At 43.3% G+C, this 17,155-nt stretch overlaps 2 protein-coding genes across 2 annotated transcripts in view; both read right to left on the reverse strand.

Moving 5' to 3' along the window:
- Nucleotides 1-7,496, reverse strand: part of zip (myosin heavy chain 10) — a 169,214-nt gene extending 161,718 nt beyond the window's left edge. Inside the window, exon 1 of the mRNA XM_065217273.1 lies at nt 7,322-7,496. The gene's annotated coding sequence lies outside the window, so the exon portion shown is untranslated. The remainder of the gene's footprint in view (nt 1-7,321) is intronic.
- A 2,796-nt stretch (nt 7,497-10,292) lies between these two features.
- or (AP-3 complex subunit sigma-2 or) lies at nt 10,293-11,718 on the reverse strand. Its single transcript, XM_065217266.1, has 4 exons — nt 11,552-11,718; nt 11,334-11,425; nt 10,873-11,272; nt 10,293-10,809 (listed from the first exon to the last, which is right to left on the reverse strand). The coding sequence occupies exons 1-4, from the start codon at nt 11,618-11,620 to the stop codon at nt 10,795-10,797; spliced, it is 576 nt and encodes a 191-aa protein (XP_065073338.1). The 5' UTR covers nt 11,621-11,718; the 3' UTR covers nt 10,293-10,794.
- Between the last annotated feature and the right edge of the window lie 5,437 nt (nt 11,719-17,155).

Raw genomic sequence — 17,155 nt, forward strand, 5'->3', positions numbered from 1 at the left:
TTTATCTCACTACACACGCGGCCAATGGAACACCAACACTTTTACTGGTTTCAGGTGAAGGCTCTTCGAAAGGTTGCTTCTACCTATCTGTCTCCGATTAATTTGTTCTGATGACTGTCACTGGTCACTACCATCAGTAGGCGAGAGCTTCATCATAGTCACACAAAATAATAATAAAATGTATGATTCATTGAATTCAGCTGCGGTGAACTGCGAGCGAGAATGGACCGCTGACTGTGTAGTCGTCGAGTCGTGCGGCCGGAGAAGCATCCTTCTGCTCTGGTATTTGTGGAGTGGGTACCGATTATTATTTGTACTCCATAATCGAAGATGATGTGCAACGTGTAGCGTGTAGTACGGCGCGTCAGAAAGTAATTTTTTGATGAAAATATTATCTATTGCTCTCTAGACTCTTCGTATCGCGATCCTAGTGATAAAAATCAGGGCCGGAATGTGCTGTCAAATGGGCCTACTGAACATTCATCAATGTGATGTAAATATGTAAGGCCCAGTGAATTTGTCATCTCTTTCGTTCGCCTTTGTGACGTTTATAACTCGCACACTTGCGTAATCCCATATTCAAGTGCGTATTTTATTATCCTCACTTTTGCACCAGCCAAAAATTGGTATTTTTATCTTCACTTTAAGACCATCAATACTTGTGCGCATAGAATGGACTATGCTCATTGATTTTCCATATGTGAATTTGGTTCTAAACATCAACAAACCATCGTTGCTTTTGGCTTGTGGTCATTTGGAACCAGTTATGCGAGTTTGGCGACGAATGTTCGCATTTGAAAGTCACCCCCCTTGATAAAAATAATTTCTTCTACATTCAACTTAGCTGAAAATGAAGACAACCTTAACAGATAGATCAACTACCTGCATGAATTTGAATGTTGGCATATCAATCAAGGTTCACCTGACAGAGTGGCTAGTGAATTTCTATTTTGAAATTCCTGGTTTTCTCCTGGTCAATGATTTAAACATTTCCTGGTTTTAAAAACCATGTATTTAAAAAAAAATAAAGTGAATCCTTGTACCATCATTCTTCACGCAATGCAGAATTTCACAAACCAATTAATATAGGTATTAAGGTTCTTGTGAATGCCCGTGAAATCTTTATCTGATTGTTTGCTGTAAAGAAGCTAGTAGGGAGCCGCGCTACTTCGTCGTATCATGGCGCCCATTTCCGTTCTATGTGCTAAAACTATAATAGCAAAGCGTTTTCACTCATATTTTTGCAAAAACATCTTTGCTTACAAGATTAATTACGATTGACACTGAAACATTTGCGATAACCCGTAAAATGAGCGATTTTAGGGGTGTATGACGAAGAAAAGCTGAGATACGACGGACTAACGCGGAGCCTTATCAAATGTCTGAAATTTAGAGATCTATAAGCCCCTAAATTTTGAGATTTCTGTTTTTGAAACTGCGATTTTTTTAACTTTATTATTGAGATTTTTAGCCAACGGGCTAGTTTATCCCAAGGTGAAATTGCGAAGTGTGATATGAATGAGGACTCTTTAAACAAAACTTTGCTTCTAACAATTTTACGGATTTCCAGTTTGTTTAAATTTCCCGCAAATTGTCAACGATTAATGATCTTATTTAGCGGAATTTTGATTACAACATGATTTCAAAATCATATGATTAAAAGATTTCATAAACAACGCTGGTTTAATAACTCTTATTATTAAAAAGACTGACTGCTGAAACTCCCTAAAGTTCGTAGAACTTCCCTGAAGCGTTAAGGTCTTTCCTGAAGGGTTCATTGAAGTTTGTATTGCCTGAATTGCATGGAACTTCCCCGAAGTTCGAAGGACTTTTTTTTAAGATTTTAGAACTTCCCTGAAGTTCGGAGTTTTTTTTAAATTCATAGGAATTTCTTAAATATCGTAGAAGTACCACGAAGTTCGTAGAAATTCTCAGAAGTTCGAAGAACTTTCTCGAAGATCTGAGGACTTCCCTGAAGTTTGAAGAACTTAACTGAATATATGAGGACCCTAAATTTAGAAGAGCTTTCCTGAAGTTCATAAGGCTTTAAATATCGAAGGGTTTTCCAAAAGTTGGTGGGTCTTTCCTTAATTTCTTGGAAATTCTCTGAAGTTTGGAGAGCTCCCATAAATTTCGTAGGACTACCTGTAGTTCAATCGACTTCTCGGAAGTTCTAGGAACATTTTTGAGCTTGAAGAACTATGTTAAGTTCAGAGGACTTCCCAAGAGCATTGAAGACTTCTCTGAAGCTCGGAAAAAATCCATAAGTGTCATAGGATTATCCTTAAGTTTTAAGCAATGCCTAAATCTCGTAGAAGTTACATTAAATATGTAGAATATTCTTTAAAATTCGTAGTTATTCCCCAAAGATTAAAGGACTTCCCTGAAGTTTGTAAGACTTCTCTGAAATTTGTAGAACTTCTATGAAGGTTCGGAGAGGTTTACTGACCGTTGTAGGTCATCACAGTAGTTCACAGGATTTCCCTGAAACTTGTAAGACTTTCTCGAATTTTGTAGAACTTGCATGATCTATCTGAAGTATTTGGAAATAGAACTTTTTATTGCACATGTTGAACAGGTACTTCAAAGTAGTTACCCGTCGGCACTGCTTAAGTCTGCTATCTATTAAGCACAAATCATACATGCAATTGATTCGAGAAAAAAAATTAAAAATAAATACAAAATATATTTACTAAATTCTCAGGGTAAATTTTTTTTTATCAATGTTTAGTTGTGTGAAAGATTTAGCTTGAACAAAATGCTTAGTTTTGACCTGATTATAAAAAGAAACTTTGACATAGGTACATAAAATTTAAAACCTATTTAAATTATATATACAAGATTATTTTCCTGGTGGACTTATGAAATTCCTGGTAAAAATAAATTCCCGACTTTTTCCCGGTTTTCCTGGTTCACTTGCCACCCTGACCTGAGTATCGAAGTCAACATTTTTTGTGCTTGTTCATTGGTGGCTGCATCTTCATTCTCACCTGTGTTGTTGTCAATATTAATATTCGTCTTCACCTTGGTGGGGATTATTTTGAGGATCAATAGCAGAATGATAATTTTCATTTTACACAAATATAGTGCTGTAGAACGTGTCGTGTTGGTTTTTACCCAATAACCATGCCCCATGCTGAATTGATAATAATATCGAGGTTTTAGATTCTGGGGTCGACAATCTTCAAAATAATAATTTTACCTAAAATACTTTTGAGGATCGCTTCTAATTTTGACAATTTGGGTTGCATAATCAAGCACTGTTTAATTTCGAAAAACGCGTATTTACTGATGTATAATTAACTATTTTTTTGTTCATTTCACACGTACGTGACAGAGAAGATTTTCAAAACAAACGCAATTCATCTACATTGGATTGAAGCGCTACTCCTTGCGTGCGATGGTAAATGATAAAAACAGCCCTACCCTATTCTCGACGAACATTGCAAAAGGCTAAATGTACATTGATCGGCTTTCTCTTTGGATCACCACGGGCATGTACGAACTTTTCTCGGATATTCTCTTATAATTTATACCCTAAAATTCCATTTGAATTCACTCTACAGTTTTCTGTAAATAAAAAAAAACTCCCCCAAACGTTTACTAAGAATTCTCTTGAAATTTCTATGGAATTAGTCTCGGAATTCTGCTGAAATGCTCTTCAGAATTCCCTTTAGAATCTCAATCATCGAAATAACCTTGGAATACACTAAATTCCGTTAGAACTTTCCTCAGCATTCCCTTGAAACTCTCATCAGAATGCCATTGAAATACTTCTAATAATTCCTTTGGAATTACCCTAAGAATATTAATTGATTTAATTTTTTAAATCTCCTCTTTTCTTGGAATTCTATCCACAACTATTTTGAAATTTTCCTTCAGTTCTAAGGAAACCGTTAAAGTAAACTCATTTCTATTTATTGCATGCTATTTAGAAGGTTGTTATGACCACTAAAACGCGTGGCCACTCAGTTGCACAGCAAAGCAAATGAAAATAGAAATATACTGCCGCTCTTCGCATGTCGGTCCCATGGCAAAAATCAGCAAGCCGAGAAAATCGCATTTTTAGCTTGATTCGTACCATTGCTTCTTATGTGATGAGACAACCAATTTGGCTGTCTTTCCAAACTTTTTCAGAACAAAGTTATTGAGTTCATCCAGTATTAAGAAAATATGAGTGATCAGCTACCATTTGCATTGTAAAACTCAGTTTTGACAAAAACTGCTATGGGACCGACATGCGAAGAGCGGCAGTATAGTAGTCGTCTGAAAACCAGTTTCATCAAAATCAAATAAGAACTGGATTTTTATAGCCAAAAAAAAACAGGTAACAATGGGCGCTGGAGGGTTAAAATTCTCCTCAAAATTAGTTGAGAATTCTAGTCAGAACTTTATTTGACTTTTCCACCAGATTCCTTTGATGTTCTCCTAGAATTTTTCACACATTTAAATTCTAGATAGAGCTGGAACTAGGGCGTAACAGCCTTTGTAAACAACTTCTCTTGTTGATTTCTCGGAATTCAAGGCACGCCTACACAAACCAACATATCCATCGTGTAGAAGAAGTCTTCCTCTACTCGATAATGATGTCGATTTGCCAGAGAGAGCCATGACTTCCGAGAAATCATTGAGAGAAGTCATTGTTTACAAAAGCTTTTACGTCCTAATTCCAGCTCTATCTAGAATTGCATCCTTCTTATATTCTCCGAAAATTCCAATGGAATCAAGCTTCTGATTCCATTCCAAACATCTCAGAAATTTATAGAAATTCTCTTCCGAATCGCCTTGGAATTCACCTCAGAATTATCATGAATTTACCTTAGACTTACTTCCTATGAACCTAATCTCAGAAATTCCTAAGAATTATCATTAAAATATGCAGGATTATCTTGAAACTCTACTCAGAACTACCTTGGAATTATTCTTAGGTTTTAATTTAAATCACTTCCACAGTAATCAATTGAGAGCTTTATATGCCAAACAACCAATGCATGAATTTATATATTGTTTGGCGAGCACCATGATACTCTTTCTCTAGGGTGGTTGAAGATTGTTAAACTGGACCGAAATTCCATTCTAGGCCATACAAGCTATCCTCGAATGCTGATCCTTAACTATACACCTAAAAACATCTGAGCATGAAGCCTCCTTATGGTACGGTACATGTGCATCCTTTACGATCCTTTTCCATTTATATCAGTCGTTCTAGACTCTCCAAACCATTCTGGAGTTCAGATTAAATGATCCACTATATCAAACACAACTCATTTCCCTGTATACAAGATGTTATGATTCCTCCAAATTGTCCTGGAGTTTGGATCGTTTGTTGTTATTAGATTAAATACGACTCAGTCAATGCCCCTAATATTGAAATATGTCCATTCAGATTTAGAGAGCCAAATGAGCATCATTTTCGATTCATTTCCTTTTATAACAGTTATTTTAGACCCTCCAAATCATTCTGGAGATCAGATCAAATGATCTACTGAATCCCCGGCACCGGTGCCGTAATGTGTTGTTTTCTAAGATCACACTTGATTTTTATCAACAACCAAGCAATTGCAGATGATATTACAAGCTGTGATATCTTAGCTACGAATATCAAGCTAACACAACTCACCAGCTACAATTCTAACCAAACCGTGGTGAGTTTGAGTTTCATGATTTTTGCATCCGAACGCGACCCGAAACTACCGTCATTGCCGGCAGAAGTAGCTTCGTTTCTACCATCGGTGAAGAGTAAAGAGAGATAGCAAACTAACTTTTCTAAGAAAACGATATGCAACGGAATCATTTTTGTGTCTCAGCTTCATTTTTAGATGTTGAGAATAGTCGCCTGTAAAATCAAAATCAAACATGGCATTTTGTTTCAATATCACGTGAGGGCGTATGAGAGCGGCAAAATATAATTTGATTGATGATTTTGCAAACATTGACTAGGTTAACGTGTAGGAAATACCAGCACATGTTCCTACTTAATTGGCATCTAAAAAAGAAATTTGATTGTGTTATTATACCAGAGTTCCATATTAGGAACATAGTGAAATTAGTTCACTCGTTAAACTACTCATTCAGAAGAGGAATGAAATATCGGTTGCATTTAAATTGAAAAAATGTAGATATTTTGGAAAATACAGGGGGTGTTCAATCTGCCTTAATTCCCCTATAGATGGTGAAAAGGGTTGTTAATCATGTTAGAAGCAGAAGGATGAGAACCGTATGATAGCATCAAAAACATGACCGCCAGTTAGGCAACTGTTAAAAACACATCTCCCATAGCAGCATATTATTCTTCAACGTACGTAAAATGTATCCCCCTCAAATCCCCCTATGGATACACCGTCGTTCTCCAGACATGATGCTGTGACACACACACACATCTACCGCATTTCATCGCTATGTAACTACGCTGTGTTGGTGTATTTTGTCACGCGGCTCAACCCGTGTGTACGCAAGCTCTTTCGCAACGTATCTCTAGATGTTTTGTGTCGCACGACGGTCTGTAGCCGGCTCATGATACGTCTGACCAATCCTCGGCCAATCCACCTCCTTTCCCATAATCCAAAGCCGTCAACTGTCTCTCCTGCCGTATTATTCGTGTCCACGTCGCATCGAACACGCCGAAGGACTATATACACTTTCCACTCTCCCGATTCCTGTTACCGGCCATCACAAGCGTCGCACACGGTCCGTCTCACGGGACGATGTCGCGTGCAAAGGGCTCACAATTTTTTTCCTCTCGTCTCCTCTCACACTCTGAAAAGCTACTCGAGTCAAGATTAAACACAAACAAGCCACACAGCCACAGCAAGCAGCATTCCGCGTATGAATAACAAGACAAACAGGAAGAACAACATCTAGATTCCGAATGGTGTAAATCCAGCAAGGAGTCACTTGCCACCGCTTCTGGCACACGAGTATGCGGATGTTTTCACGCGAAATCCTTGCAATGTCGTTCCACTTTCGAAATCCGACACTCCCAAATCGCTCGTCTTCCTTCTCGCACGTTTGTTACCAAGTTTTCACCAGTTTCTTCGCAGCCGTCTCATCAAAAATGCACTTCAGACTGTCGTCTGCTAAACATTTTCTTCGGGATCCACACCCTACCTGCTGTAACCAGTGTTTCTACTTTCCCCGCCCGTACAACACAATCCGTGGCTACCAGGCTCTAGAGGATCCAATTGCAGACCGATAACCACGGCACACACCGCGCACAAGAATGCCTTTAGATATGGAGAACAACTGAGAGCTGAGCTGCGAGGCTTTCCACAAACCGCACACAACACTCCCTAACTTCTATTCTTTCGGTTTGCACACCCACCAATTTCGAACACCGCTGCCGTAAACTTTGAGGGAGACTCCCGGACGACGAAGCAAACCGACGACCGACGACACCGGGACTGGACAATGAAATACTGCACAAATTTAGCGAATCGAAATTCGGGAAAATCCACCGCGAGCAAATTTGGCAATCACGTACGCGGCGGCGTTGGTTCGGTTTTTCCGGGAAAAACTTACGATTGATTTTGCAGCGACGAACGAACGAGTTGCGGATTCTAACTGAACACAGGCAAGCAGCGGTCCGCGAAGCGATGAAACGAAAAACGGCAAGTACCGGGCGTTGCCAACCGTAGCGCGTGAATGAAACTGTCAATGGATAGTTCCAGTGCTGAACGCCGTTCCAGCCAGTGGCGCTGCGGCTCGCTGGAGAAATTCAGCGCGTCTTTCAACACGGGCGAATGTTGGTGTTTGAACTTGTGTTTGAAGCAATAAAATTTAATGTTTCGCTTTTGAGTGTAAAAGGGAAAATACTGCTACTTTTTGCATATTGGGAGATTGTCGTAAAAGCTCGACGCAGATGTTGCCACTGTATGATGATGATAATGTTGACAGACTGCATATATAATTCGTGATAATTAGCATTAAATCATTATTTTCATCAAGCCTACGTAAAATCCTTCCAATATAACATTTGAATTGAAGAAGAAAATGTTTTCACGATCAGACTGATGTGCATATTTGACTTTTCCAGATGAACTTTCATAAGATATTTTCATTTCATTCCACAGCTCCATCAATGCTGTATCGTACATATGATCACAGAGAACAGACGTTGAAGCTCGGTCAGAAACTTGTGTAAAATAAGTGGGAACGTCGCCGTTACGTGGTGTTAGCATCTCCTGATTTTCTCTCTAAATTTTCCATTTTCGACCAATTTGGCGCTAGTATCGATAAATTTTCTGTTGAAAATTGCCACTTGGCGCTACTAGCACTTAGTGTCTAGTGTAATTTGTGCAACGCCAGCGCCATCATGTTGTCAAAGAGGATTCTTAAGTGGGGAAGTCGCCGTTAATGGCACAGAAGTCAAATAGGAATCCTTACACAAGTTTTTAGAGAAATTTTGTTCCAGCCTCCATGTCTGTTCTCTGTGATATGATGTAAATTAAACAAAAGTAAATTGCTCAATTACTCAAAATAAAGATGATTTGTCATCTTGTTATCACTTTATAAACCACCGAGCACCATTTTATAGTATGGTGCGTGTTGAGCAAATCAAGTTCCGTTGCGTTTTCCGTCGAAAATTGTAAGTATCAATATGTTTACCTAAAAAAGGCCAAAATGAACATTTATTGAATATTGCCGTCCTATACAACCATTTCTCCATTATCACCAGCATGATACAATCTTTCCTAAGTAAGTTCACTTAATTTCCACTTTCATCCTAGTGGAAATCACAAATATTCACCATTTTCCGAAAAATGCAGCTGCGCAGGAGGTAACCTCTACCTGTGGGCACAGAGAACAGACATGGAGGCTCGAACAAAATTTCTCTAAAAACTTGTGTAAAGATTCCTATTCGACTTAAGCGCCACTAACGGCGACTTCCCCACTTAAAAACGCTCTTTGACAACATGATGGCGCTGGCGTTGCACAAATTACACTAGACACTAAGTGCTAGTAGCGCCAAGTGGCAATTTTCAACAGAAAATTTATCGATACTAGCGCCAAATTGGTCGAAAGTGGAAAATTTAGAGAGAAAATCAGGAGATGCTAACACCACGTAACGGCGACGTTCCCTCTTATTTTACACAAGTTTCTGACCGAGCTTCAACGTCTGTTCTCTGTGCTGTAACATAGTGTCTAGTGTAAGTTGTGCAACACAAGCGCCATCATGTTTTTTTTAAAGAGGGTTTTTAAGTGGGGAACTCGGCGTTGGTGGCGTTTAAGTCGAATAGCAATCTTTACACAAGTTTTTACAGAAATTTAGTTCGAGCCTTAACCACAGAGAACAGACGTCCAACTTCCACCTGAAACTTGCGTAAAGATAAGTGGGAACGTCCACGTTAAGTGGCGCTAGCATCTCCTGATTTCCTCTGTAATTTTTCCACTTTCGACCAATTTGGCGCTAGTATCGATAAATTTTCTGTTGAAAATTACCACTTGGCACTACCAGCACTTATGGCGGTAAGCTCCAACTCGGATTAACTTTTAATACCGTCCCTGTTTGTATGATCTGAAAAATGTTTGCTCAGAATTATGTTGATTAACTCTGATGTCGACATCAAACCAGCCGGACATTCTTGATCGGGATTTAATCCGAGGATAATACCGGTTGGAGCTTACCACCATTAGTGTCTAGTGTAAATTGTGCAACGCCATCGCCATCATGTTTTTAAATAGGGTTTTTAAGTGGGGAAGTCGCCGTTAGTGGCGCTTTAGTCGAATAAGAATCTGTACACTAGTTTTTAGAGAAATTTTGTTCGAGCCTCAACGCCTGTGCTCTGTGCTATCGACTCATCAACTCATGGATCGGGGACCAACGGCTTTACTCCCCGTGATCAGACATTTTATACCTCAGAAAATCCCGACTCTAGGTTCTATAACTTTGTCCAACATTGTGGCGGTCCAAGGCTGATAATCACAAGTGTGCTGGAGCTCACGGTCCGCTAGTGTCGGTGAGTTATTTACCGTTAATGTTCATGAAAAGTTCACTATTTTGCCATAAACAGTGCCGAAAAAAAAATTCGGGTTGCTTCCTCTCACTTGCTATAAAAAAAATAGTTTCGGAATTTTGGAATCATTAAATGCTATAATGATATTTTGTACTTTTAAGTTAAAAGAAGAGGTTGTAAAGTATGTGTTTGACACATGAAACCTGTCAATTTCGCTTTCAGAGTGCCACAATCCCCTCACCACCGGAACCAGACTACGTTATTGACCAGTGACGAAAGCGTAACGCTACTTAGGATGGTGATCATAGACTACACAGTCCAGTAAAAACCCACCTAATCTACCTTATAAAAATGTGTATCTCCATTAATTAAATAATACAACATCCGACTACCGACACTGTATTCTGGTTTTTGTTTGCCATTGTTTTTTGTTTCTTAATTTCTTGTTGAGTTTGAAGCAGCCTACGGCTAGAATAGAGTTCCTGAAGCAGATTTCACGTTCCGTTGTGTGTTTTCTTGATTAGGGTTGGCTGGTGTGATAGGACTTTGAAAGTAGATCGTAATGAAAGCAGCAATTTTCCCCCTAAACCATCTTAAGGTGGCACTCGTCTTCTCCTTCGCGGTCATCCACTCCTGCCGCCTTGCGAGTGCTGCCAGCTTTCTTCGGTTTTCGTCTGGCTTTCTGCTGGTGCTTCTCATTACTGGCCGTTTCCTTTGCCAGAGGACACTCCGATTGGTATGAATCAAAGTTGAACCCTTCTAAGCCGCTGCTGTTGATCGGAATGTAGGACGAGTCGGAGGCAATCTTAGTGAGTAACGACGTATCAAAGTTTGTGTTTGGTCAGAATTTCAGATCCTAAAACAGGCAGAATGAGTTTCAATTCCCGATTTTCGAAACATTGCCAGCTAACAATTTTACCTTGATAGCTTGTGGAAGATCAGGTAATTTTATATCCTTAATCTGTTGCTGTAGATTCATGCTCTTCACGGCGCTGACGGCCCTTGCTGGAGCCGCCGACAGGCCAGCTTCCTGTTTCTGTAGTTTGTTCTGATCTTCGATCCGGGCCAAGATGTCAGCCATATTTGTCTGCAGCACCATGCCTCCCATCACCAACTCGGATAGGATGTGATGGACGGCATCGGCGTGGAAAATCAGATCCAGTTCGCAAACATTTTCGAAGCATTTGTCCAACGTTTCGACAAACACCTGAATCAAATCCAGAATGCCAAGTTCACTCTCGGATGAATCTACACAGAAGACAAAGTACAGTGTGGCATAGTGCCGGTAGATAAGCTTGTAATCTGAACCACCGATTAGGCTAAAACAAACAAAAACCATGATAAGTCAACTGGAAGCTTTTGCTGAGACATGACACTTACCTTCCACCCTCGAGAAAATTGCACACGTTGTCGTCCCGTTTGGACACCAGCTGGAACGTTTCCTTGATAATCTGTTGCTGCATATCTTCGTTCTAAAATGCAAACAAAATCATCGTTGATTCTAAGCTGCAGAAAAAGCTAAAATATGCTAGCGTAATCAAAATATTGATTTCTCTTCCATTGATCTGTGAGTTTGCAGTTGACAGAAAATTACTCACGAAATATTGGTAAAACTTGGACAGCCGCGGTTTCCCATGATTGTTGAACACCAGAATCGCTTTGATCATTGTTTCCGGCGGCTACAGGGCCGAGTGAAATCCGTTTAAAAACTGGAAAAGCCTAATGAAAAACGTATGTTTTCCGGAGGATAAACAACAGTGGTTCACTTTTCTAACAACTGGGCTGGATTTTTTGCTCGAATAAAAGAAAATCGGCACGTCAGAGACGTCAACCTGATGCAACATGCAACCGATGTAGCGCACAAACACAAACATACACCGATGCACTTTAATGTCAACCTGCGAGCATCAGAAAATGTAAACAAGGTGGGGCATTTCCGATATAGTCCGCTCCTATTTAGTTCGACTGGTTATATACACACTACTTGAAAACAACCCAAAAATGGATAGAGTCTACCCAGTTAGATGAAAACCGTCAAAATTGATGCTCCAAAGAGCGATGCCAACCCCGAAACATTCAATTAAGGAAAACTGTTCTAACACTTGACTTACTTACTTAAGGGTCCTGTGTGTCAGCTATACAGTGGGGGCGACGTTTATCCCAACGCCGTCACTGCACCGCATCTCTGGTAACTGGAGAGGAACAGAGCGAAAGCAGAACATCATTCTCATACCAATCAGTCTGTAACCGAAACGAATGAATAAAGACGTGTCTAATCGTATACGGTCCCGCGTGTGAAAGTTTTTCTTGTTATATCACGAAACGCATTGTCCGGATTCCGCCCGGTATTCCGTTGCCTGTTGGGTGCCTGAAGTGTCCGCCTGTCCACTCTGTTGTCCATCAGGTTATGGGCCCAGAGATAGTGAAAAAGGAAAAGTATTTTGTGGGACGAAAAGTGCTTTGCGGAAGACATTAGTGCACGAAAAGTTTCGGCGTGGTTTCGGTGGCTCGGTACAGTTCTTTCGGTGGCAGCATTTTGTTCAAGCTGCGGGGCGCACGACTGTAGTAGTGTGCGTGTGCAATTTGGTGCTGAGCTGACTCTGACTCTGGTGGTGCGCGTTTTTCCTTTGGCGTAGTCGTTGGTGTGTTCCGAAGGCGGGAAGATTTTTTGTTTTCCTAGCGTAACAGGTGGAAAGGGCCTGACGTTTTTCATTCTCGTCGCGTGTGTCGGTCGGAGAAGAAAATGGGTGATAAATTCCTGTTCGCTCGCCTGAACAATCAAAATTTCCCTGTGTGGAAGATGCGCATGGAAATGTACTTGAAGCGCGAAGAACTCTGGAGTGTTATTAAAGACGAAAAGCCAGAGCCGGTCACACCTGAGTGGACAACCAGTGATGAAAAAGCTATGGCGATGATTGTCCTAGCCGTTGAGGACAGCCAGCTAAATTTATTGCGTGGTGTTGATTCGGCAGTGGGCGCGTGGAACAAGTTAAAAGAATTCCACGAAAAGACGTCGATGACGTCACGTGTGTCCTTGCTTCGTCGTATCTGCAGTTTAAATATGAACGAAGGGGACAATATTGAGAAGCACCTGTATGAACTTGAAGAGCTGTTCGATAAGCTGGCGTGCGCCGGCCAGGAGATGGAGATGCCGCTTAAAATCGCCATGATCTACCGTAGCCTACCGGAGTCCTATGGCAGTTTGGTCACCGCCCTCGAAGGGAGACCGGACGCCGACCAGACTATGGAGCTGGTTAAGCAAAAACTGATCGACGAGCATCAGCGTCGATGCGAACGGTCGGGGAGCTCCGGTGAATCGGCGATGAAGATGCACAGCAAGAAGAAAAATGAGAAAGTGTGCTATCGGTGCGGTAAATCGGGACATTTTCAGCGAAATTGTCCACAGCAGCCAAAAGGTGGCCCGGGCGGTAGTGATGTGAAGCGTGATTCGAAAGCTAAGTCCGGTGGTGCGAGGGCCAAACAGGCTGAAGAAAGTGAGTTGGCGATATGTTTTGTGGCTGGAACCAAGTGCAGTGGACCTTGGATCGTTGATAGTGGGTGTTCCAGCCACATGACGAACGATCGGTCATTCTTCAATGAACTGGACACGAGTGTGCGAGTGAAAGTGTTCTTGGCCGACGGGTCAGAGACGATGTCCGGTGGACTCGGAAATGGCACAGTAAAGTGTGTGAATGGAGACAACCGTTTGGTGGATATTCCGTTCAAAGACGTCCTATACGTGCCCTCATTGGACAGTGGACTCATATCGGTGAGAAAACTCGTGAAAAATGGACTGAAAGTGGAATTCTGTGGTTCGCGGTGTGAAATTTTGTCCGCGGGAGGCAAAGTGGTGGCTGTGGCGGAACCCCGCGGCAGTCTGTTCGCGTTGAAGATTGCAGAGGAAGCTCGGCTGGGCAAGGAGGCTCGGCACCTGCAGAATTGCCAGCATACCTGGCACCGTCGGCTAGGTCATCGGGATCCAGCGGCGTTGGATGAGATCCGGAGGAAGGAGCTATCTGAAAACTTCAAGGTTCAGGATTGCGGGATCCGGCAGGTTTGTCAACCTTGCCTAGAAGGTAAATCATGTAGAATTCCATTTCCCAAAATCGCGGTTAATCGTACCCAACGTGTTCTCGACGTCATTCACACTGATGTGTGTGGACCGATGGTAAACGTCACGCCCGGGGGTGCCCGCTATTTAATGACAATCATTGATGATTTTAGTAGATACACTGTCGTGTGTCTGCTGAAGCGGAAGAGCGATGTAACTGATTGCATTAAGAGATTTGTCGCGCACGTCAAGAACATGTTTGGTCGGGCTCCATGTGTTATTAGATCAGATGGCGGGGGTGAGTATACCGGACACGAGCTGAAACGGTATTATGAGCTAGAGGGCATTCAAGCGCAGTACACCGCGGCCTACTCTCCCCAGCAGAATGGAGTGGCGGAGCGTAAGAATCGCTCCCTACAAGAAATGGCCACCTGTATGCTTCTTGATGCAGATCTTGACAAAAAGTACTGGGGGGAGGCGGTGGCCACTGCTGCCTACTTGCAGAATAGGTTGCCATCCCGCGCTGTCGATACGACGCCTTATGAAAGGTGGTTCGGCAGGAAACCATCACTGTCGCACCTGAAAGTGTTCGGTTGCCCTGCATTTGTTCACATCCCAGAGGTTAAACGGTCGAAGTTAGATAGCAAGGCTAAGAAGTTACTGTTCGTGGGTTACTGCAGTGACAGGAAGGCCTATAGATTCCTCGATACGGATACAAACGGAATCACCATTAGTCGCGATGCTCGTTTTGTGGAGCTTCAGGAGGAGAAACCAGTGTCGGATGGTTTGCCTCCAACCGAAGAGGATCTTGTAGAGGTGGAGGCCTCGAGCAGCCAATCGCAGAAGCAAGTTGAAGCACTAAATCCAGAATCGCCAAGGGATCCGGAAGATGATGATGAGGAATACTTCTCCGGGGATGATGAACAGGCACAGCCCGACCAAACGGAAGCGACCCAACAAAGGCAGAAGCGGAGCACCCGGGGTGTCTTGCCAAAGCGTTTGGAAGACTACGTCGTCTGCGTTGCGATGCAGGCGCAGGAGGAGCCAGCGACCTACGAAGAAGCAGTGTCGGGCGCCGAGCAAGGATTATGGAAGGAAGCTATGGCGGAAGAATACCGGTCGCTGATGGAAAACCAAACATGGAAGCTTGTCGAACTGCCAGCCGGTCGTACTCCAATCAGCTGCAAGTGGGTGTATCGGAAGAAGCATGACAACATCGGCAACATCTCTCGATTCAAGGCTCGACTAGTAGCGAGAGGATTCTCGCAAAAATTCGGAGTGGATTATGATGCCGTTTTCGCTCCGGTGGCAACTCAGACAACTTTGAGGACTCTCCTGGCGGTCGCCGGGCATCGGAAGATGTCCGTTCATCACCTCGACGTAAAGAGCGCTTATCTTCACGGAACGCTCAAGGAAGAGGTGTATATGATGCAGCCGAAGGGATTCGTCGTTCCTGGGAAGGAGAAATTCGTGTGTCGACTGCAGCGAAGCCTTTACGGCCTGAAACAGGCCGCACGTGTGTGGAATGAGACAATCAGTGCGATGTTGAGAGAGCTCGGTTTCACACAGTCGGTGTCAGATCCATGCCTTTACGTCAAGGAGTTGTCCAATGGCAACGTCATCTACCTATTGATATATGTTGACGACATGATCGTGGCGAGTACGGTTCAGGAGGAGATTAGGATTATCGAGGACCAGTTGAAGAGGAAGATCTCATTGACGTTGTTAGGTGAAGTTAATCAGTTTCTGGGCGTTCGAGTGACCCGGGACCAAGATGGATATTTCAGCCTGGACCAGAACGTATTCATCCGTGCACTCGCTCAACGATTCGGCCTACAAGACGCGAGAGGTTCGAGCATCCCGCTTGACCCAGGATACTACCGTAGCCGGGTAAACAGCCGGCCTCTAGATACGAACGAGCGCTACCACAGTCTGGTAGGCGCACTACTCTATATCGCAGTGAACAGCAGACCGGATATAGCCGCAAGCGTATCCATCTTGAGCAGGCAGATCAGCAGCCCAACGGAGACCGACTGGGTCGAACTGAAGCGCGTCGTCCGATACTTGCTGAAAACGGCTGACTGCAAGTTGAAGCTGTCTGCTACGAATGGTGAGCAGCTAGTTCTCGTCGGATACTGCGACGCGGATTGGAGCGGGGACCCTTCTGACCGGAAGTCAAATTCCGGCTACCTGTTCCAGCTGGGAAAAGCTACGATCTGCTGGGCGAGTCGGAAACAGACGAGCGTCTCTTTGTCCAGCATGGAAGCCGAATATATGGCCCTGTCTGAAGCGTGCCGTGAGTTAGTTTGGCTGAGGCAACTGTTGGAGGAGATGGGAGAACACCAAGCAGAGCCGACTACAGTTATGGAGGATAATCGTAGCTGCATCGTTTTCGTGGAGACCGACCGCAAGTCTAGAAGATCCAAGCACATCGATACCCGTGTACACTACACCAAGGACTTGGTCGATAAAGGTGTGGTCACTCTCCGATATTGTCCGACGGAGGAGATGGTCGCGGACATTCTAACCAAACCGCTAGGTGCAATGAAGCAGCAACGATTCGTCGAAGCAATGGGGTTGGTCAGTGCCCATGACCGGGTGGCATCGGCTCCGTGACGTCGAGGAGGAGTGTCAGCTATACAGTGGGGGCGACGTTTATCCCAACGCCGTCACTGCACCGCATCTCTGGTAACTGGAGAGGAACAGAGCGAAAGCAGAACATCATTCTCATACCAATCAGTCTGTAACCGAAACGAATGAATAAAGACGTGTCTAATCGTATACGGTCCCGCGTGTGAAAGTTTTTCTTGTTATATCACGAAACGCATTGTCCGGATTCCGCCCGGTATTCCGTTGCCTGTTGGGTGCCTGAAGTGTCCGCCTGTCCACTCTGTTGTCCATCACTGTGCACCACCAGCGGTGCAAAGGGCCAACGTGAAAGACTTCCATCCTGGGCGGCTGCTCGCTTTTGCCTTGATCTGGGCCCAGGTCAGATTCCTATCGACTTGCTTAATTTCCTTATTGAGGCTCCGCCGCCATGAGCCCCTGGGTCTGCCTCTGCTGCGATGTCCTGCCGGATTTCAATACAGCGCTTGCTTGCAGATTTCGTTTCCGCCCCGTCGAAGTGTGTGGCCGACCCACCTCCACTTTC

Source organism: Ochlerotatus camptorhynchus, unplaced genomic scaffold (assembly GCF_037179485.1).
Source record: "Ochlerotatus camptorhynchus isolate MF236.1 unplaced genomic scaffold, CSIRO-AGI_Acam_v1.1 ptg000071l, whole genome shotgun sequence".
Classification (NCBI taxonomy): Eukaryota; Metazoa; Arthropoda; class Insecta; order Diptera; family Culicidae; genus Ochlerotatus; species Ochlerotatus camptorhynchus.

What these genes read in the sequence shown, in the direction of transcription:
- or (XM_065217266.1), bottom strand. Translation starts at nt 11,620, where the DNA reads ATGATCAAAGCGATTCTGGTGTTCAACAATCATGGGAAACCGCGGCTG. An exon ending in CCAAGTTTTACCAATATTTC is followed by an intron (nt 11,426 to 11,551) that starts GTGAGTAATTTT and finishes TTTGCATTTTAG; the next exon opens with AACGAAGATATGCAGCAACA. An exon ending in AATTTTCTCGAGGGTGGAAG is followed by an intron (nt 11,273 to 11,333) that starts GTAAGTGTCATG and finishes TGTTTGTTTTAG; the next exon opens with CCTAATCGGTGGTTCAGATT.